Source organism: Macrosteles quadrilineatus, unplaced genomic scaffold (assembly GCF_028750875.1).
Source record: "Macrosteles quadrilineatus isolate MER2022 unplaced genomic scaffold, UCM_ALF_1.0 Scaffold_1__1_contigs__length_201487025, whole genome shotgun sequence".
Classification (NCBI taxonomy): domain Eukaryota; kingdom Metazoa; phylum Arthropoda; class Insecta; order Hemiptera; family Cicadellidae; genus Macrosteles; species Macrosteles quadrilineatus.
This window is the reverse complement of record NW_026542594.1, coordinates 123,488,973-123,512,071: the sequence shown is the minus strand read 5'-3', so window position 1 is coordinate 123,512,071 and position 23,099 is coordinate 123,488,973. Positions and strand designations below refer to the sequence as shown.

The following is a 23,099-nucleotide window of genomic DNA, read 5'->3' as shown; positions in this document are numbered from 1 at the left end:
GTAGTTTCTGTAGATTACAGCTATTTCGGCATCAAAATGCCATCCTCAGATACACATACATCCACCTGAATTGGCGTCGTTAAACTGTACACATACACGAACACGATAAAAACACAAAAACACGTAGAACAAGAGTCAGGCCTGTCGCGTACATGATTGCTACGAGTACGGTCAATCACTCATCATACTCGTAGCAATCATGTACGCGACAGGCCTGTCTCTTGTTTTACGTGTTTTTATCGTGTTCGTGTATGTGTACAGTTTAACGACGCCAATTCAGGTGGATGTATGTATATCTGAGGATAGCATTTTGATGCCAAAATAGCTGTAATCTACAGAAACTACAGAGCTGTGACGAGGTATTTATATTATATTAGTCACCAATTCAGCTCAGGGGCTAAACCATGTCGATTGAAAAATTGAAACATCTAATTTGAATATAAATTGAAGAGTACAAGAAATAATTCTTTTTTAGCCACTTACAAGCTCTTTTTATTTCTGAAAATTTAATTCATATGCTTTTACCAGGATTCACACAGTCTTGACACATGTAATAAAAATTTCATATTTTTTAGGTTGAGATGCATAGCACAATATAATCTTCCAATATTTCAGATAATTTTTCACAATCACAACATAATCTAATAACTTCAATGCCTCTAGTTGTTAAATGCCAAGACACTTCTCCAAATAAAAAAGCGAGATACCATCTAAAAACTTATTTTTATAAAAGAGCAGGAAAACATGAGTTATTTTAGTTTTCAACCCTACAATTTTACATATTATTACTATCCAGTACGTAGAATTCAGAATTCTTTGAAATTAAAAATAAAACACAAGAGGTAATTTGTCTAAATGGATTTATATTGAAGATTTACATAACTCATTTACATTTGAAAATGCCTAGTATCTTAATTCCCTCAAAAATTCCTCATTTTACGATTAATTTAATAATACAGAGTAAGTTATCTATTCAACAAGATCTTCATCCCCATTGAGTGGAACTTCCTCCCCACTGTCCACAAAGGCAGGGTTTTCCCTCTGAAAAAAGTCAAAACAAATAGAATCAATATTAAATTTAAGGATAATTAACCAAAATGATTAATTTTGTATCTGGTATAAAAAATAGGCAAGTAAGCAACATTTTAAACTAACACAGTTTAACCATAGACTAACCAACACAAGTAGACTTCTCATCCCATTGTAAATTTTGAAGCTCGTTTTTCATGTCTAGTTCATGTACGCCACACTGGGCGCTAGTGTCGACAAAATTTTGTTTCTATTATTTTAGGGTTAATTTCTTGATTTGTGCTTTACTGTTTGGTTAAATAACTAGGGGACAATTTATTGTTTATGATTAGATCGTATTATTTGGTTAAACGAGGTTTCAAATGACTGTATTAACGGGAAAAAAATTGTAAACAAAACACGACCTCTGCATAAACCGTACAGAACTAACAATAAAATTGTCTTCAGCTGTTCCATTAGGATGAGAAATCTACTAAGGGAGTATGTTTTATCCATGGTTTAACTCACAACCAGTGTAGGCCTGTTTAATGAAAATTAATTTATTCCTACAATGATATAAAAATACAATATATGATCTTCCCAATAATATTAATATTAATTATTAATATGTATAAAACACAATTACATTTTTATTGTCAAAAAATGCTAGACACAAGCCCAGGATTGTTTTCACATTACTTCAGTGAATCTGCGGGATTTTATATTTTATCGTTTAAGTATAAAACTAGTGATAGTTCTTGGTTGGTTATCCTAAATATAGCCAAGACATTTGTTACAAATCTTGCTCATACTTTACAAATATATATAAGCTTTCATTTACTATATAAATTAACCCAGGTAAGCCCAGCATTACTATGAAACATGAAAACCCCTCTACAAGAATAAAAATACTAGCATTTTTCTTTTGGCGAATTTCCCTATAGGGAAGTAGCTATTACCGTAGGTGGCATGGTAAGACCTAGGCCCGGGACAAATTTACTTTTTCATTTTGATGTCCCCAGAGCCCAAAAACACCATTCGTTCACATTTTGATATAATGTGTATATAGATTTATATATATATATATATATATATATATATATATATGACCGTGAACACGATAACTTGAGTAAGTTAATTTTTGTCAGATTTTGATGAAATTTGGTTTGAAGGTGTAAGGCGGGATAAACTTGAATAAGTTCGCGAACCAGCATGATTGGACCATGGGAACGGGGTTTTACGGGGGGTTTTATGGGGTAAAAATGGGTTGTAGGATTGATTTGAGACCATTCATCACATGTCTAAAGATCAAAAGATTTAAAAGGTATAAAGTCTTGGCATCTTGTGTTTTGTTTACAGTAATTATCCCAAAGTGTCTATAGTCTGGCTATTTTTACAGAATTAACATTATTGGCTTATATGTTTTGCATTACACTTTTATCATGTAACAAGTATGAGGCACGTCAGTTTCAACTGTCTCCTCCCCTGTATAATAGAGTCCACTGTACCGGTACAGTATTATTAGGCTACCAATGGAATTCTAATGATGAGTTGAATAGTTAGTTTTTTTATCCTTACCTTCTTTCACATCAGGTTTTGGCTTGTAGAAGCCACTTTAGCAACAATGCTTGTAACTTTGGCTTCCGTGGCTTCACTTGTGCCGAACATTTTCTGTGCAGCAGCTAAAAAAAAAAAAAATACTTAAAATGAACTTAATAGGCCTACAGAATAGTAGCCTACATTTAACCCCTAAGACCTAAAGTTTGTCTTCCCATTTCAAACCTGGGGTTAGGTTTAATTTCTGAAGTTTCAAGATTTTACTTTCATATCATCCTTAATATTTTAATAAATCAACTGTTTGACAAGTTCGCTACTGATCGGTTGTACTTTCGCCGGTAGGGTGATCAAAATAGACCGATCCTAATATTCAACGTCACTGATGGACTAAAGGTAGTAAATTAGTGAGTAGCGATTAGTAAACCTTCATTTGATTTTTCCATTATCAGCAAGTTTGGTTAGATAGGTTAGGTTACGACAGTTTAATTTTTATATTACACAAATTATAATTTTTTTACTCTAATTTTGCCCGTATTAAAATTCCGCAGGTGAAATAAAAATTGTGCCACCCCTACAGTGCATATCTTAACCGCTTCTGGTTAAAAATAGTCCAGCTGTAGGCCGATGTGTATAACGTTATTTAGAAGATCTTTATTACATAACCTGTGTCTAAACTTAAGCCTAGACCTAAGTTATTGTAGTAATAAAATATTTATGTTCAAACACCCAGGTACAGTTCTGCAATAAACCTACAAAAGGCCTATTTTATATCATCAAATGCAACTTTTATTCGATAATTTAACTTAGGTAACTTAATAAAATATTAAGTTAAGTTAGGAGTACGTTATTTTTCCATAAAATACTTAAGTAAAGTTATAACTTTAAATGTTTGACTCAGATCAAAATATTTCATTCGATGTAAAATATTAAGTTTAACTTAGGCCAGAGTTTCTCTTAAAGTGAGGTCCGCAAGCATTTTTTTGTTGAGTCCACGAAAAACATTTAAACCAAATTTATTTTTATATGTATTGTAAATTATATTGTACTAGCCTATTTTGCTATATGCTAAAGGATTAAAATTAAGAAAAATGCAAACAAACTTAAACCTAAATAAGTAACTTACTTATTTATTTAGGTTTAAGTTCGTTTGCATTTTTCTTAATTTTGATTTTTATAAGTTGCTTAAAGGCCTATTTTGCCTATTTGGCAATAATCGCTCCGCAATACTAGCTGGGCACGGAGTTTGCGTTGTCCTATTTTGCTTGGAGCGACTATTGCAAGAGCCGCTAGCTACAGACGCGGACCACTGCCCTGGGTACCATTCTGAGCGATAATCGTGCCGCGACTGATGCACAGTAAAAACATGCACAGAACCTCAAAACAGTCCAGTTCACTCAGTAGGCACATTAATAATAGCCTACGGGTTAAAATAGCGATCATTTACTTTTTTGTTCACATTACTTTTTCCATTCATGTGCTGTTAAGGTTGTACTATTTTGGTTACTTTTCCTTACACATTAATTTCATTTTCTATATTTAATTGAAGAAGAAACAGGTGACTCTTTATTACCAGCAAACTTTGCATTGTTTTTGCTCAAATGGTTGTGTTTACTTTTTTTAGGTAATCCTCGTCTATTCGAATTTAAATATAAAATGCTTGACTGTGATGTGTTATTTAGTTGTAGGTTTTAATACTGTACCTAGTGTACCTATCAGTTTTTTGTATGAATAAATATTTTTTATTTAGACTCCAAGTTTTATTTTCCGACATTTATATAGGCTACTCTTATTGATATCACTAATTTGTTTTTATTGATATAAATATATTTTTTTTATTGATATCACTACAGTTTTCTATTTATATCCTACCTAGTGACATCTAGTGATACGTATCCGTCCAAAATCCTACGTATCACTATGTATTTTTCTATTGATCGTCTATTGATACTTCCACTAGGGTCAAGTAGAGCCTTGTTTTTTAACTCCTCCCTGAGTAAATATTTTAAAAAGTTACAACACACACTCATGACCTCACCATTGTGAGTGCTGGTATTCAAATAACTATGAAAAATCGTGCAAAGACCGAAAATCAATCGTTCTAAGCAAAACGGCCGCTGTAACAGCGATAGTAACTGAGCGATAATCGCTGTGCGACTATCGCTACAGTCGCTCCAAGCAAAATAGGCCTTAAGTTAAGTGGACTAAATCAAAGTTAAGTTAACTTAATGCCAATTTTAGTTTAATGGAGAAGAAATGTAGCCTATATCAGATACTCATCGTCTGATAGCTGACCAGACTTTTACTGCGATTAAACGTAGGTTACTGCATTTTATCCGACAGTGTCACTAACAAAGTAGGCTTAAATATCGAGTAGGCTACTGAAGTAACTTAGCTTTAAGTTCCTAGCCCTAAGTTATAAGTTACCTACACATTAAAATATCATGGTATAAAATATGGCATTAAGTTAAGTCTAAAGCCGGGTTTTCCTAGACGCGGAAGTGGAGCGCGGAGAGCGGAAAATCGATTAACATGGCATTCCGCTCCGCTTCTAGGAAAACAGTAACATTAAACTAACTTATTTAAGACAAGAGGAGTTCACTCTCCACGCTACTCTCTCCCCGCCTAGAAAAACCAAGCTTTATAGAATAGTCTACAACGTAACTTAGGCCCATTATGGCGAATCTAGGCTATAACTTACCATAGTCTATACTACGCCTATAAACAGTGAAGACAATGCCTAAGTTAGACGAAACCAAAACCACAATAAGTTAAACCTATCTTACATGGAGAACTTGATATCCAAGCTGGTTAAAAAAATGTTTTTAGGCATACAACAAACAACTCAAACAAACTAAGTTAGGCCGATAAGTTGACAACATATTATCGGTCATATTTAAATACACTTCACCTCTAACCTTTTAATTTTTTAGGCTAGGCTACTCATTGCACGTAGGCTGACCAACTCAAAAGTGGCTTGCTTTGGGCTTTAGGCTATACTTAGTTCTTTCAAAATTTTCACTGATTTTGAGTTTACTTAATTTCTTCCTAGGCTATTCTCGTAATTAAGACGATTTGATTTTGTTAGTCACAATCCTTGAGTTTACTTAGTTTGTGCTAGGCCTAATAAGAACTTACCTTGATGGATAAGAAGAAATATGCCTAGATGACACTTAATAAAAAATCAGCTTCAACAATAAATAATAACTTGAACAACTCAGCACCACAATATCGATATTCTCAATGAGAGAGATTGAGAATGAATCACTCACAAAAATACACAAAGACAAAGCAATATGGTCGATGTCGTCTTCAAGTGTCGGTCCCACCGTTAGCGTCGTTCCCGCTCGGAATTGTGGGTAACTTACACTCGACTCCAATTCGAATCCAACGTGATACTTAAAAGCTGTAATTTCAAGCCAACGTAAGCGTAATGGAAGTGCATTGTGGGTAATATTACACTCGACTCGGGTTCGAATCTAATGTGATATTTCAAAGCTGTTAATACAATCAAGTGCAAGCGTAATGGTAGTGTGTTGTGTATGCTCGAATCCAGTTTGAATCTAATGTGACATTTCAAAGCTGTTAATTCAATCCACTGTAAGCGTAATTCAAGTGTGTTACACGAAGTTGACACTTGACTCGAGTTTGAATCTAAAGTGACACTTCAAAGCTGTCATTTCAAGTAAAAGCAAGCGTAATTCAAGGCTTGAATCAAGCTTACGTGCTATCTGGGTAAAGGCCACTTGGGCAGAGCCCCAAGGGAATTTACCACGTTTCTTTTTTATGGCTCATCTACAGACCAAGACCTTTCTTTAGAGACCCCTACCGAGTTTCTACGCCCAGCCGTTCTCTCAAATTAGCTGTCACAAAGAAAAACAGTTTCAAATTAATATGGGTTAAAATATTAACAGCTGTTTCATTAAAGAGTAGTGAAAATTTATGCATATGGTCGTAATGTAAACACATCTAAGGAGGGAACTTTTAAAGGCCCCTGGGGCAGAGCCCAAAGGGAATTTACCTCGTTTCTCTTTTGATGGCTCATCTACAGACCAAGACCTTTCTTTAGAGATATCTACCAAGTTTCTACGCCCAGCCATTCTCTGAAATTAGTGTGACAAAAACCCGTTTTTAGTGAATTTCCCTATAGGGAAGTAGCTATTACCGTAGGTCTCATGGTAAGACTTAGGCCCGGGATTGATTTACTTTTTCATTTTAAGGTCCCCAGAGGCCAAAAACACCATTCGTTCAAATTTTTATATATGTATATATATATATATAGGTGTATATATATATATAGATTTATATATATATATATGTGTCCGTGAACACGATAACTTGAGTAATTTTTATCCGATTTTGATGAAATTTGGTTTGAAGGTGTAAGGCGGGATAAACTTGAATGAGTTCGCGATCCAGCATGATCGGACCATGGGAACAGGGTTTTATGGGGTAAAAATTGGTTTTTTTCACTTTTTACCCTCAAACCACAAAATTTCCCAATTTTTCTCTAAACCTTCTTAAAGAGCTTAAAAAAAACAAACAATTCAGTATATCAAAGTGTTTTTGTACAGTTATTGGTTACGGAGAAAACTAAAAAAATTTTAAATTTAAAATTCCCATGTTATTCTTATGGAGAATATTGTAAAATGTTGTAGTTTGCTTGTTTATGGATATATTTTGATCAAACTTGGCAAATTTATTTATTTTATAGTAAGCTATCAATATTTTACTAAAAACACACTACTTTATTAGTTTCCTTGTAGCAGCAAACCTAGGTACTCGTTAAACCTAATGTTATTTAAATAGATCAATTGAAAATCAATTCGGCCAAATGGAAATTCGCTTAGACGGCAGGTTTGCTGCGGCGGGGGTATCTTCCATAAGAATAACATGGGATGGGAATTTAAAGGCCACTGGGGCAGAGCCCCAAGGGAATTTACCACGTTTCTCTTTTGATGGCTCATCTACAGACCAAGACCTTTCTTTAGAGACCCCTACCGAGTTTCTACGCCCAGCCGTTCTCTCAAATTAGCTGTCACAAAGAAAAACAGTTTCAAATTAATATAGGTTATTACAGCCAACAGCACAGCATTTAATGCATTTTGAAGACAGGTTAACTATTTACTACAATCAAACCAACAAGTTTACACGTATACGGTGCACACTGCACGACTTAATGTCTTCATAATTAAATACGGTAGCCTATAACAGAAATGCCCTTTTCCTTTTAGTTTTAATATTATTATGAATTTTAAGTATGTGGTTTATTAACACGTTATTATGTAGTATTGGGAAAAATAAAAATATTACTTCATTCATTCTTTTATTGCACTACCATTAATTTCATTAATTACTAATCCATTGATAATATTCTTGCTACAGACAATCGGAAGGCGGAACTAGTTTAGCGCTCATCAACCAATAGCGGCGTGGCGACCACCATCTTGATAGAATTAGGTGGAATTAGCGAATAGCTAAAATTTGCGACAATGTAAAATTAGCGTGCAGTTGTTCTTCTGTGTTGGCTGGTTTTTAGTGACAGTGGTTTAATGTCAGATATCAGGTAATTAAAGTTCAGTTATTTTTTGTGGTGCCTTTAAAGGGCCACATCTGTGTCCAGTTAGTGTTTTTCCTGTTTGCTATTAAGTTTTCCTGCTGTGTTTGAGGTTCTTAAATTAATTTATGGCTGTTGTTTTGTACATATATATAGATATATGTATATATATATAATCATTATTTACACTTGTTTTTTTTCCTAGTTTCTTTTCAAAATCACATTCATTAAACTGCATGTTCCTTGTAAATATTAAACAAAGTTTTTAATTGCTCTAGTCATAATATGTTATACTTATTTAAGCTAATATTTATTCTCCCAAACATGCCTGTCTTCCTTGTTATTTATGGTTATTATGTAATGCGATCGTCTTTGTTATGTTCTTGCTATAATTTATTGTTGTTAATTACTACATTATTGTTGTTAATTACTATATTATTGTTATTTGTTTTGATGCCTATGTCTAAGTGTTAAAAGTTCACAGTTGTTATTTAATATTAGTCATCTTGAACTGTACAATGTATCTTTAGTACCACATCAAACAAAATGGAATGTCCGTTGAAATAAAATAAAATAAAATAAAATAATTTTTGTTGTATCTTACCATACTTTTGTTAGCCTACCGGTATTGCACTTGTTGTTTTCCTATTTTTTCTAGTTGTTGTTATGTCTCGGTTGCATATTGTTAATTTTTTGTTGTTGTTATGTTTTTGCGCTTCATATTTTATCTCCTGTTGTTATTTATGCACTATATTTTTTGCTGGTTATGTTTTTTGCATGTTAAGTTATGCCTGCTTTTTACTTTCATTCCTATTTATTGCACGTATTTGATTAGCCTATATACCTGTTTTGCAATGTTTCTTACTTGAAGTGTCTCGGCCTATGTAATGTTTTTTTATATATTGTATACTGGTTATGTCTTTTTGCACGTCGTGCATGCTTTCTCATATATTATTTACTTAGTTATGCTATTTTTATATAGTGATTAATCCTATTTAATGTATATTTTGAATGTAAAAATGGTGTTACCGTTGAAAGAATAAAAATAAAATAAAATAAAATATCGATATTTCAGAAATAGCTGAAATTGTTTGTATTTGTGGAGTAAATTTGAAGGAAATAGTGACAAAAATGATTTTGAGAATGAGCAATATATTGTTAAATAACTACTACACGAAAGTGAAGAAAGACAAAAATAATAGCCACTGTAACCATAGAAAAATGTCAATCCTTTCTTGAATAAAATAATATTTTAATTATTGATTTTGTTACTTTTTACTTTGTATAGTAATCATTTTTAATAATTGACAAAACAATAGCTTACATAGAAGCTGTAACTAAATAAGATTGTAAATAGGATTTAAATTTTAGGTATTTAACAAATAATAAATCATAGAGTAAATACGTAGAGATGGTAGAAAACTACAATTATAATTTCCACACAATTTTTGTAGGCAATTATAATTTCCTAATACTTATATGTTCAATGTACCGTAAAAGGTTTTAATAAATATTGTGTTATATTCTTGTATTGGCACGAAAGCCTCATATAATTATTTCCTTCTTTTCCTACACATCAGTGTTGTCAGATATAAAACATCTAAATTAATAGATAATTTGTGTGCTTGTTACAATCCTCCGCGGCGCGAGCGCGGGCGTTCAGTGGTGTAGCGTAGCAGTAGACACAAATATATAGCGTAATATATAGCATATAAATATGTAGCGTGGTATATAGCGTTTTGTGCGATGTATGGAGTAGCCATCCGATGTGGTGTTGCCACTTCGAACGCCGCGGCCTGTAGTTAAAGGAGGCCGTGGTTTTACATTATTTCAGGCTAGACCTAGGGGTTGCGGCTTTATCACTCTATCCACTATACCAGCTCGCTCGCTCCCCCCTTTCTGTCCTTGACATTGAGAACACACACGACAAAAATACGAAATCGACAATAAGACAGAAAAAAATACCCCCGCCGCAGCAAACCTGCAGACTAAGCGAATTTCCATTTGTCTGAATGGATTTACAGTAAAATGTCTCCTTAAAAAATCACATTTATTCTCTATTTAAATAACATTAGTTTAATAAGTACTTAGGTTTGCTGCAACAAGGAGGGTTTTGGCTTCTGGACCTCAAAACGAAAAAGTAAATCGGTCCCGGGTCCAGGTCTTACCATGAGTACTACGGTAATAGCTTATTCCCTATGGGGGAATTCGCTAATATGATTTTTTACATACTCGTGTAAATATAAGGGCAGGTCTTTCAAGTTAGTTTCTCTTTTGAATTATCATCATCATCATCTATAGTATTAAGTACGTAAGCCGATTCTTTGCGTCAAAATTGTAGGCGATTGGGAAGTCGTAGAATGACGGGAGAGGGCTCAAATTAAAGGTCTCGATCCCGTGACGGCGGGAAAAATTGTGAAATTCCCTAAATTTTAACACAAAATTAGATATAACGTAAAATTTTCTCCATAAGAATAACATTAGAAGCCATTTACTGCTGATTTTTTGTTTACTCCAATACAGCTGATCGTGATTTATCAGTAAGCCAATAAGCAGTATAACATTTGGATTACTTTGCCAGTCAATGTACTGTATACTATAAAACCAGGGATAACGTTACCTATGATAATTAAGACTGTTTTGTTACGTATTAGAAAGTTGAAATCAATTGTTTTACTGTACAATTTGCAAACTTGTGTATTATTAAGTAAATTAGTTAAGCGTATGACGAGTAGTAAAATCATAGGAGATGGCTAAAATCAAGGGAGCTTAACTTAGAATGGCTGAAAAAAAAATAAGTTTTTTCTTCTAATTTGAAGATTATTGTTGTGTTAAAGGAATGTTTTACATGAAATAATAACCACATTGATTAAATAATAATCGATTCAAGATTGATTTGAAAACATCTACTTTTTTCTGATTTCAAAACATATGTTAACGATTTATTCTACACTTTTTTGAAAAATTTACTAACATTTATATTTGAGAGTTATTTGTTGTTTGTGTTTAATCAATATTTTGTATGAAGTGGAATAACCTCAATAGCCAATCTAAGAAAACAATTTTAGAATAAAAATAAAATAGGTTCGTACGGGTATTTTTTTTAAGTAAGTACTATGACAAGTTACAAAGGGCGGAAAACAATATTGTTTGTAGGAGATTTTAACCAGGTACTGCCTGTCGCTCCAAGAAAAAAGTTCAAATAATACTAGAAATATTTTCCTTTTCTTAAAACTAACCAAAAATATTCATGTTGAAGATGCTGATGAAAACTAATTTCGTGATTGGTTTTTGATAACTGGGTAATGGAACCCTAAAATAATCAGGCGTTGATTAGACCCTTTTTTATCCTTAAGAGGATTACCAATACATTAACTTACACTAGGCTAATAGCAGTTTTTTTATGTTGATCAGAAACAAATCTAGGGTTAAGTTCAATGGTATGCATTTACTTTAATTTTGACAAACCTTTACAAAAGGACCGTAAAATAATAACTGGGTTGGGGTGCTAATTTAGTGGTTATGACCAAGAACTAAGCTTATCTCAACACACCTTTCTTTGCCTTTTCATAATGGCGAAGACAATTTCCAATATTACAATCAGGTAAGCCTTTTTATCATCATCAAACAAAAGACCAAAGCTGCCTTACTAAACCAATATTTATTCACAAACATGTTTGCTGCCTTTACCAGAGTTAAGCCTCTGGAGTCATTCAAATTATTTATTGAAAATAACATCAACAAAAGCAAACAAAGACAAACAAGAAACTTTTTTTACACAAAAGACATGTTGTACTGGGATATCCTGACACATGGGTAGTTTTATTCTGAGTTTGTTTAAATATTACAATAATTTGTATTACACTAGAGCTCTTTAGGGACCTTTGATACTTACTTACTTACTTACTTGATACTTGAGCACTGCATCGGTGACCGACAATGTCGGAATAGATTGCGTCAAACTTATAACTAAAAAAGAATAATAAAAACTTATGATGGCGGCGGGTTGCCAAAAAGTGGTGTGTCCTCTAGCTCAGTCAATGAATAGAGAGGTCTGCGCACCAAATAGTCCTTAAGTTTGTCTCTAAATGCTTTCACGTCTAACTCACGCACTTCAGATGGGAGTGTGTTGTAGAGCTTGCTGGTATAGTAAGGGTAGCCCTTTTGGGTCCAGGCAAGACGGCATCTTGGCAGGTCAAGTAAATGGGCATGCCGTGTCTGGTATGAGTGTTGGTCCTCACGTCGAACAAGTGTTGCTGAGTTTTCCTTAAGTAATACCAGGCTATTGAGGATGTATTGACTGTAGACGGTCAGAATCTTTAAATCCCTAAAGATAGGCCTACAGTGGTCACGGTATCCGGCGGACGTTATCACCCTCAGAGCCATCTTCTGAAGGAGCAAGATGTCATGTGCTGCAGCTGTATGACCCCAGAGTGCAATGCCATAGCTCACGTGGCTTTGAAAAAGAGCATGGTATACCGTCACTAAGTAAGGCTTAGATATTACCAATGTCAGTTTCCTCAGAAGAAATACTACTCTAGCAAGCTTAACACATACCTGGCTAATGTGTTGTTTCCAACTTAACTTGGAGTCAATCCAGAATCCCAAGAGTTTGACGGCTTCCTCGCCCAAGTAGTTTGGCTTGAGTGTGCATAGCAGTGTTTGTGTTTTGTCGTCGTTTATTTTGAGTAGATTCTGGCTGAACCACTCCTTTGCATAAAACAGAAGGCATTCTGCGTCGGCACTTAGCTGGTTTAGATCACTGCCTCTGGTGACCAGTGTGGTGTCGTCTGCAAAAAGCAATGTTTTGTTGTTTAATGCCAGATCATTAATGACGATAGTGAAGAGGAGGGGGCCAAGAACCGAGCCTTGGGGAACTCCATGTCTCAAAAGCTTCACCCCAGAAGTCGCACCACCGAGAGAGACAACCTGCTTTCTACCTTCTAGATAAGAGATGATGGTTTGCAGGACTACGCCAGTTACCCCATACTTCTTAAGCTTAGAGACAATAATTTTATGCGATACTACATCGAACGCTTTACTCAGGTCACACATATTTAGCAGAACTGAGTCCTTAGCTTCAAAAGCGTCTGCAATTTGTTCGACCAAGCTAGAGAGGGCCGTTGTGGTAGATCGTCCTTTCCGAAAGCCATGTTGAGCATCTGCAAGTAGGTGGTTAGATTCAAAGTACTTTATTAATTGTATCTTCATTACAGACTCTATGACTTTAGAGAGGGCAGGCAGTATGGCAATAGGCCTGTAGTTGGACAGCAGTGAGGGGTCACCTTTCTTGAATACTGGGATGGCTCGTGCAGTCTTGAGCGCGTCAGGGAAGCAGCCGCCTCTCAGGCAGAGGTTTACGACAGTCGTGAGTGGGTCCACGATGGTGTGGATGACAGCCTTCAAAACAGAGCAGGAGACACCGAAAACATCCTGGCTATTTGAGTTTTTGAAACCTTTAACTAGTTTAATAATGAAACTAGGGCTCACCTGATTCCAATGATTTAGGCTGCAAAATGATGATACATCCAGTAGAGAGTCCGCTGGGTCAGTCTGCTAAATAGGTAAATCAGCCACAACTTTGTCAGCTATTTCTGAGAAAAAATTGTTAAAATCATCAGGGGAACCTGCTGTTACGGTTTTAGGTTTAGGAGACCTGTGAGAATTTATAATGTCCCATGCTGCTTTACAAGTGTTGGACGCCTCTTTTATCTTTAACACATTAGAACCTTTTTTTGCTTCGTTTACTTTACAACGATAGAGTCGTTTGGTTTGAAGATATAAAGCATGGAGTCTTTCTTTCCGTTCAGGGACAGTAGACGTCTTACAAAAATCATGAAGAATACATATGTAAGAACGTAGTTTGGCCAGTTCCTGGGTATACCAGGATTTATCGGTATGAGTTTTGTTACTGGAACGGGGCTTGGCCTTCATGACTTTGAGAGGGAAGATTTGGTTGAAATTGTCCATGAAATTATCAAAAAAGATGTTAAAAGCTACCTCAGGCTCAGGACAATTATCTGCATTTGGGATGGCCCTAAAAGCATGCAGCAATTTGTGACACAATAGAGGCATATCATTATCATTTATAGATCTTTTAGCAGCAACATACTTTGCATACCAAGCAGGTTTATTTGAGCAGGGGCTTACCTTGTTAGAGTTTATTGTAACCAGAACTGCACTGTGGTCAGCCACAACGGGTTCCCTTATGCACACTTCCCAGTCCCAGGAGTCAACGTTGGTAGCTATGGAATCGAGGCACGCTTGCTCACGAGTTGGTTGTCTGGTGGTGAAATATAGTCCATAGCTACGAAGCAGGTTAGAGAAGAGTTCCTCGTCTCTGGAGTGACACTCGAGGTGAATATTAAAATCTCCACATAGGACTATTTTCTGGGGTTTGAGAGCATTCAGCAGATAATTAAGGCAGGAGTCAAGCAGATCAAGGAAAATATCCACTTTGCAATCTGGAGATCTGTACACAGATAACACAACAACCGAGAAGTCTGACAGCAGGACGGCGGTAACCTCAAATTGGAGTTCAACACAAAATCTCAAAGTGTCTATTTGTTTAAAGTTTATGTCACAGGTGCTATAAATAGCAACACCACCATGAAGTCTTTCACTTCTACAAAAGATATTTGCACGTTTGAGGTTAGCTAGGTTAGTGTAATAACATTACTTAACATTTGCCAGCCAGTGCTCTGATATACAAAGAATATCGCATTTAACTTCTTCAGCGAAAATAGACACAAGTTCACTTTTGTTCCTCAAACACTGAACATTTAAAGCACAAATAGTAATGTCTTTGCGCTTTGGATCTGTGTGGACAATATTTTCATCTGTAGGCTTTGGATTTGATGGTGGGTTGTCTTTTCTTACTACGTAGGAGGCTTGTTTGTCACTCGTCGGAATAAAAAACGCTTGAGTAGGGTGTTCTTAGGCCAAACAGCAGGGTTCATCAACTCATCCTTTCGGTCGAAGTCGACTGAGAGACGGAAACTTGCATTTGTTCCTCTGGTTTCCAACTTTTCTGTTGTCACTTCAATGTTTTGAAATGTGTTTTTAACAAAGTCACTAACAGCTTCAGTTGTTGTGTCACCTTTTAATCGCCCTACAAAAATCCAGGCTTTCTTCTGACCAGCAGTTATTAATCCATTTTCATCAGAAGTTCCGATGACGACATTGGAATTTGTTTTTGTTTTCTTCTTGGTTTCAGTGTTGCCAACAATTCGTCTAACGGGATATTTGTTGACACCGTTTTTCAGATCCGTAGGTCTTCGTGTATTTCCATTGGTTATTTTTACAGCTGAAGCATAACTTCTGTTCCTACTTTTTGCTTTCACCCATGGTCCTGCCACGTCATTTGTTGAAGTTTCGGGCTGAGATAGGGTTGATTTAGGGAGACCCGCCATTTCACTTTCGTTAATATCGATTTCAGCATTCGATATTTTGGCGTTCGATATATCATTCATCGAATCAATGGTCGCATCTGGTGATTCGATATGTAAATCGGTTTCATGAACCAGTTTTTCCTGTTCAGTTTCGTTAGCCTTAACCTCCAATAATTTAATAAAATTAATGTTAAGTAAATCATATTTGTCCCTACAAGCCACTAGTTTATTTTAAATTTGAATCCAATATTTACTAGGGTTACTGGGTTACTAGGTAAACTAATAACTAACTGTCTACCTCTTACCTGAATAAAATAATAAAAATATACTTACATCAAATGAAAGCGGTGAAGTTGAATTGGGTTTGTAAAATGTATGATGGATTTGTAACTATTTCATAAGAAGATCTTGAAGAACCATTTTTCTCTTCCACGTCCTATCCCCGTTGCAAAGCACGGGTAAAGGACATCTATATATATAAAAGGCAAAGCCCTCACTGACTCACTCACTCACTCACTCACTCATCACTAATTCTCCCACTTCCCATTTACCTAGAAGGCTGAAATTCGGTACACCGATTCTTTGGGCATCAAATAGGAAAACTAAGTAGTTTTTATTCCGATCGGGCTTTCGGGCTCTGCCCCAGTGGCTCTGGAGTTTCCCATGTTAACCTTTTGAGTACTCATATTTAAATGGAATTAAAGAATCTTAACAGCTGTTTCAATTAAACAAGTTGGTTCTGTTCTATGATGTTCAATAGCATTAAAGTTACAAGGATTACCAACAGGGTGCAGCACTATTATTTTACTTTCTCCCCCTATACCATAGTATATGGAGAAAGTATTGTTTTCGTCAAAATTTTCGAGTTTGAGTTTTGAGTGGATATATTCGTTTTGGGTCCCCATGGACCCAAAAAAGTGGTTTTCGAAGTGATGTCTGTGTGTGTGTGTGTGTGTGTGTCTGTGTGTCTGTGTGTCTGGATGTATACAGAGCTAGAGACTACACCTGTGGTTAGATTTCGATGAAATTTGGTATGTAGATTATAATCCATAGTATCTCCAGGAGTTTTAAATCATTTTTTTGAAATTTTGATTTTTAATGGGGATTTTCCCATAAAAACCCATAAAAAACCGGAAAATCGGATTTTCTCAAAAATGGCCCGAACAATTTTGATAAAAATTTAGTATGTTGTAGCCCTTTAAATTCTGAACAAAGTGGTACAAATCCCATTTCTGTAAAAATTACGGTTCAAAAGTTATGGTAAATTATGTTATTTTCCCATAAAAATCCCATAAAATAACGAAAAATAGGATTTTTGACAAAAATCCCGTTTTGATTTAACATAGTATGTTATGGCCCTTAAAATTTTAATAGTTTTTTCATTTTTTATAAATCTTTATTTTTAATGGGGATTTTCCCATAAAACCCCTTAAATTACGGAAAAATAGGATTTTCCCCAAAATGGCCCGAACGATTTTGATAAAAATTTAGTATGTTATAGTCCTTTATACTCTGAACAAAATGGTACAGATCCCATTTCTGTAAAAATTACGGTTCAAAAGTTACTGTAAGTTATGTTATTTTCCCACAAAATCCCCATAAAATAACGGAAAATCAGATTTTCCCAAAATTGGCTCAAACTATTTTGATAAAAATTTAGTATGTTATAGTCCTTTAAATTCTGTAGAAAATTATACAAATCCCATTTCCGTATATTTACTGTCACCGCTTACACATGGGGTTGTTGACAAACCTATGGGAGAAAGTATGTGTCAGAATGCTGATACCGTTTATTTTAAATTTATGACACAGCTAATTTGCAACCAAAAGGTGAGTGAGCGTAGCGAAAGAACTTCAACCTGGAGGCGAGTTAGCATAGCGAACGAGTTAACCTGAGGGCAAATGAGCGCAGCGAACGAGCTCCAACCTAAAGGTGAGTGAGCGTAGCGAACGAACTTCAACCAGGACGTGATCAAGCCATGCAAACGAGCTCATCTTGAAAATTAAGAAGTTAAACGGGGCAAAGCCCGCGGGTACAGCTAGTCCTACTATAAACGCAGTCAAGTACATTTGCACCCAATAACATGTTTCGGCTAGCACTTTGATATACTGTAGTAGCACTTTGAGGAGTAAAACCAATTAGTCAATAAAACTGTTCCGGGGCAACTACAATGAATCTCAAAACACCCTAGCCTAGCCTTATTATAAACATTCATTTATGTAACATTTTAGTGAATAGTAGACATCTTCATTAATGTTTGTGAATCGGTAGACCCACTGAAACACAACATTACATTAGTCAATTCTTTATGCATCTTGACTGGTGGCCATAGCAAAATTTACCCCCAATGTTTCTCATTTTCAATACTTGTACTCCCAATGAGTAACTCTTTGTTGATTATTTTAAAAGCACCAGAACCAAATAATTTGAAATCATGTTTATAGTCAGTCAAACGTAAAGCTAATAAAACAACCCCTGATTTGGGGGAGTTTACCAACATTCTCAAAGAGAAATCTTTATTGCCACCAGTAAATCTTGATAGAACAGTAGGGTTGTTGGCGCTTGCGCCGGCTGCACTGATGTGTACTGACTGTACCCATACTGTGATGTGACGGGTATCGAACCAACGACAACGGCAGCAAGGCAGAGGCAGTAGGCTGATGGAGAGATGGCTGAATGAGCGCCGTCTGTGGCTGTTCGGCAACAACCTGCCCTTACTGCCTAGAAGGTAAACCTCCTTCCCATCTATACTGCCATACAAACTATCTTTATATTAACTGAAAAAATATAGACTAGTTGTTAGTACAAAGGCACATTTCAAGTGCAAAATCGGATAATGATTTGTTTACAAATGTACGTTTTTACATAAGCAAAATGTTGCTATAGCCCAAGGTGGAACTAAAACTATGTAAAAAGATATACTTTTATACTCCTTGGCTATAGCCTATGTTTTTTGTCTTCAACATTATAATCGCTCTATAACTATATACCATCACCAGTAATAATGAATTATTTAGCATAGCTGAGTGTGTGTGCTGAGCATATTAAAGTGATTGTGATCGCTTCACTATTAGGTCGCTGGTTTGATCAAAAGTCATTAGACTTTTGATGGTTTTAAGCCCAGCGTCCCTAATCATTGGGTTGTTATAAGATGGTGCTGTAGTATAAATGCTACTAACACCAATTTACTATTGTGCTCTGAGTGTCAGGAGATTATACATAAGACGAGTGTGGCGGCCGGTAGGCAACCTAAAGATTGAGATACGCACACAAGTGTGTTTATAGTTTTTTTTTAAGGATTGTTTGATTCCGAATTCGTCGCCAGAGTTTAAAATATTTGATTTTCTTACAATAGACTATGCTTGAATAATAATATATAATTTTTCGTTTAATATGTCTGTAAAAATCAAAACGATATTTTTTTCAATTTTTCCTGTCTTTGTTGTTGTTGACGCCCACTAGGCTTATCGTAATACGATTCATGATCGTACGGCTCTTCTTGAATAATTATTTAATTTTCGCACACTTTTCTTTACTGTTGGTTGTATACATTGTTCACCCCTTTGTTTAAAGTTCATGTATAGTGATGGTGGTTTTATGATGTTTCATCTCAATCAATCTCTCTCAAATCGATCTTCAATCAATCAATCAAAATAAATTTATTTAATTGCAAACATATTGTACAGTATGTTATAGCTTTTGAATTATTAAAATAATGACTTATTACTTTCTCCCCCTATACCATAGTATATGGAGAAAGTATTGTTTTCGTCAAAATTTTCGAGTTTGAGTTTTGAGTGGATATGTTCGTTTTGGGTCCCCCTGGACCCAAAAAAGTTGTTTTCAAAGTGATGTCTGTGTGTGTGTGTGTGTGTGCGTGTGTCTGTGTGTGTGTCTGTGTGTCTGGATGTGTACAGAGCTAGGGACTACACCTGTGGTCCGATTTCGATAAAATTTGGTATGTAGGTTCTAATCCATGGTATCTCCAGGTGTTTTTCATTTTTTTGAAATTTTGATTTTTAATGGGGATTTTCCCATAAAAACCCATAAAAAACCGGAAAAATTGAATTTTCTCAAAAATGGCCCGAACGATTTTGATAAACATTTAGTATGTTGTAGCCCTTCAAATTCTGAACAAAATGGTACAAATTCCATTTCTCTAAAAATTACGGTTCAAAAGTTATGGTAAATTATGTTATTTTCCCATAAAGTCCCCGTAAAATAACGAAAATAGGATTTTAGAAAAAAATCCGGGTTTAATTTAACATAGTATGTTATGGTCCTTAAAGTTTTGATAGTTTTTTCATTAAAAAAAAATATTTTTTTATGGAAATTTTCCCATAAAACCCCATAAAATAACGGAAGAATAGGATTTTACCAAAAACGGCCAAAACGATTTTGATAAAAATTTGGTATGTTATAGTCCTTTATATTCTAAAGAAAATGGTACAAATCCCATTTCTGTAAAAATTACGGTTCAAAAGTTATTGTAAATTATGTTATTTTCCCATAAAAAAACCCCATAAAATAACGGAAAAATCGGATTTTCACAAAACTGGCCCAAAACGATTTTGATAACAATTTTGTATGTAGTCCTTTAAATTCTTAACAAGATTATACTAATCCCAATTCCGTATATTTACTCTCACCGCTTACACAATATGATAAAGGTTGTTGACAAACTTATGGGAGAAAGTATGTGTCAGAATGCTGATACCGTTTATTTTTACAAATCGTTTCCTATCTGAAAGGTAAGATTTAAACCATACCAATTTTGTACCTTTAACTCCAAGAGAGCTTAGTGTATTTATGAGAGTACTCTGGTCTACAGTGTCAAAGGCTGTAGACAAGTCTAAAAAGTTACCAAAGTAGTCACAATAGAAGAATATGAAGGCACTTGGGGCGTTTTAGAGGCTATACGGGGGCATTTTTTCTACGAGAAAAATTGGGGATAGTTTTTTGGCCACCAAAACCAAAAATCCTGATCTTTGCCTAAATATCCCTATAAATATTATTAATCCTCATATATATTCAATATCAAGCTAAACAAGCTATTTCTTATATTTATTGACCCTTACAAGTGTAAATGTAAAGTAGTGACAATAGAAGAATATGACGCCACCTCAAACATTTTTTGTCCCAGAACTTTTAAAATTTTCGGCGAAAAAAATTTTCAAAGCCCCAGGATTTTTTTTGGCCACTTTTTTAAAGACCTTGCTCTCGACCTATACACCCCTATATAAATTTTCTACTTTTTAAATATTGAAAAACACGTCTGCAATATTAGGATTATTTTTGGCCACTTTTTTTAAGACCCTGATCTTTGCCTATACAAGCCTATGTAAATGTTCAATACCATTGTAAAACTTCATTACTATTTCAAATCCACATCCATTCTCATGTATATTCTCAAAATCGAGCGAGGTTTGTACTCGAACTCGGGCGCGCTTCCGGCTCACGGCGTGCTCCCTTGGACATCCTTAGTGGAAATCCATGAATTCTGGCTACTTGGGAACCCAAGCCATTTGACATACAATAAATCACCCTTCCTCCGAATTACCTTTTCTACTAAATATATGTCTTTATACTTGGTCTTTAACAACTCCTCTGTGTAGAATCCTCCCCTGATTATATTTCCATTTTCATCTTTCAAGATATAAGTCACAGGCTTTGTATTCTTAACTTCCGCTATTGTAAATAGCTCACTTGTCCAATTTGGGGTATATCCTTTACTAAAAACATGTTTATACTTGGAAATCCTCACACTATCACCTACCTTATATATTTGCTTTTTAACTTGCACTACTTTAGAAGTCAACCTCTCATGCACATATTTACTATTCTTAATACTCACTTGGTTAGGCTTCATTCCTATAGATCTATGCACTTTATTATTATATTTTCGAATTAACTTTGGAAGTAAATCCAACCATTTATAACTTTCCTTAGCATTAAATCCCCTATATAACCAATTCTTTAAAGTTCTCTGAAACTTCTCTACAATTGCAGCCTTAGTTGTAGAAAAAGTGTGATAGTGATTAATATTTAAGATTTTCATTAGTATGCTAAAATATTGATTAAAAATTTATTTTCCATTGTCGGATTAAATGTTTTTAACCCCCTTTGGTAGAATGGTTTTAATGGCTTCTGTAACCACCAACCCTGCTTATTCTTTAGTGGAGCAGCATAAGCTTTTTTAGAAAATGTATCTATTAAAGTTAAAATATATTTATTGCCAGAATTTTCTCTAGCATAGTTTTGAATATCAATTAAATCTATTAGTACAGTTTCGTTTATACCTAATACTTTAAAAGACCTTCTAATGAAATTCTTTCTTGCAGGCTTATGAAGTTCGTATGCAATTTCATTCATTTTTTATAACATCACTCTTTCCTTTAACTCTAAATATATCACCATTAGCCCCAATCAATAGATTATCTTCCATTCTTTTAAATACATAGTTTTCTGGTATATATGGTCTATTATCTATATACTTAAATCCACTCAAAGATAAGGGGGCAGCAACTAATAAATCAGGATTGTATTCCATCAATTTTTTTTTCTCCATATACAAATTGCGATCAATCATAATGCATAGCTTGTGACAAAAGACAAATATCATCCAAATATTCCCCCTCTGGTAGACTCCTTATACATATTTTTTGGTATCCTAACATTTTTCTTTTTTATCAAAAGTAATAGTCTGTTCTTTTGTGACACAATCAGTGTCATCAATGGCAGGTTTAACACGTACTAACCTTTTATTATTAAAATTCCAATAGCTTGCTTCCATTTTTGGAACTTGTGAAACATTCACAGCATCTTTACTATCCGTACCTTCCATCAAATCGCTAAGTTTCTGTTTCTTAGCATTCCAAACACCATTCTCTGATTCTAAAAATCCATAATTATTATCGTCTTGTACAAATTTACCATCTTCTTTTCGTATTTAAGTATGTTGTAAAGTGGACACATCATTTAAACTTTCACCATTTTCCACATTAGTAATTTTCCGTTTCTTAGTATTCCAAACACCATTCTATGATTCTAAAAATGCATAATTATTATTGTCTTGTACAAATGTTCCACCATCTTTTCGTATTAAAGTCTGTGGTAAAGTGGGCACATCATCTAAACTTTCAATCAACACCCTTTCACCCTTTTCCACATTAGTAATTTTCTGTTTTTTAACATTCCAATTTTTATTCTTAGATTCTAAAAACTCATATTTAGTTTTACCTTGTAAAAAGACATCACCTTTTCTAGTTAATGTCTGTCGCAAAGTTGATACATCATCTACAAACTCCCCATCTTTAACATTACCAATTTTACGGTTTAAACAATTCCAACTATCTTCTTGTAAATTTAAAGTAGTTTCACTACGAGCCCTGGGTTCTGCAGGCTTATTATATGGATTATATAAACGATAAAATTTATCTATATACATATTTTTATTTAATAAATAATTCCACTTTCTCTCAATTCCTCAATAATGGAATCTATTTCATTATCCACTCTTGAGTTACCGGCTTGGCGACATAGCCAAAGAAGTCTTAACCTATCTACAAGCTCATTAGGATCATCCCAA

The 23,099-nt window shown here is 34.7% G+C and overlaps 1 protein-coding gene and 1 long non-coding RNA gene across 3 annotated transcripts in view; one reads left to right on the top strand and one right to left on the bottom strand.

Annotated features, from left to right (window-relative positions):
- Nucleotides 1–907: 907 nt before the first annotated feature.
- On the bottom strand, nt 908–5,852 carry LOC128982995 (uncharacterized). The gene is made up of 3 exons (XR_008489774.1): nt 5,701–5,852; nt 2,587–2,690; nt 908–1,041 (listed from the first exon to the last, which is right to left on the bottom strand). It is a non-coding gene; the product is annotated as an uncharacterized LOC128982995 (long non-coding RNA).
- A 12,292-nt stretch (nt 5,853–18,144) lies between these two features.
- The window catches only part of LOC128984318 (cyclin-dependent kinase-like 4), a 163,276-nt gene continuing 158,321 nt past the window's right edge, over nt 18,145–23,099 (top strand). For both annotated transcript variants that reach the window (XM_054403638.1, XM_054403628.1), the window contains exon 1: nt 18,145–18,239. In XM_054403638.1, the coding sequence (XP_054259613.1) occupies nt 18,172–18,239 (68 nt within the window). In that variant the 5' untranslated portion in view covers nt 18,145–18,171. The remainder of the gene's footprint in view (nt 18,240–23,099) is intronic.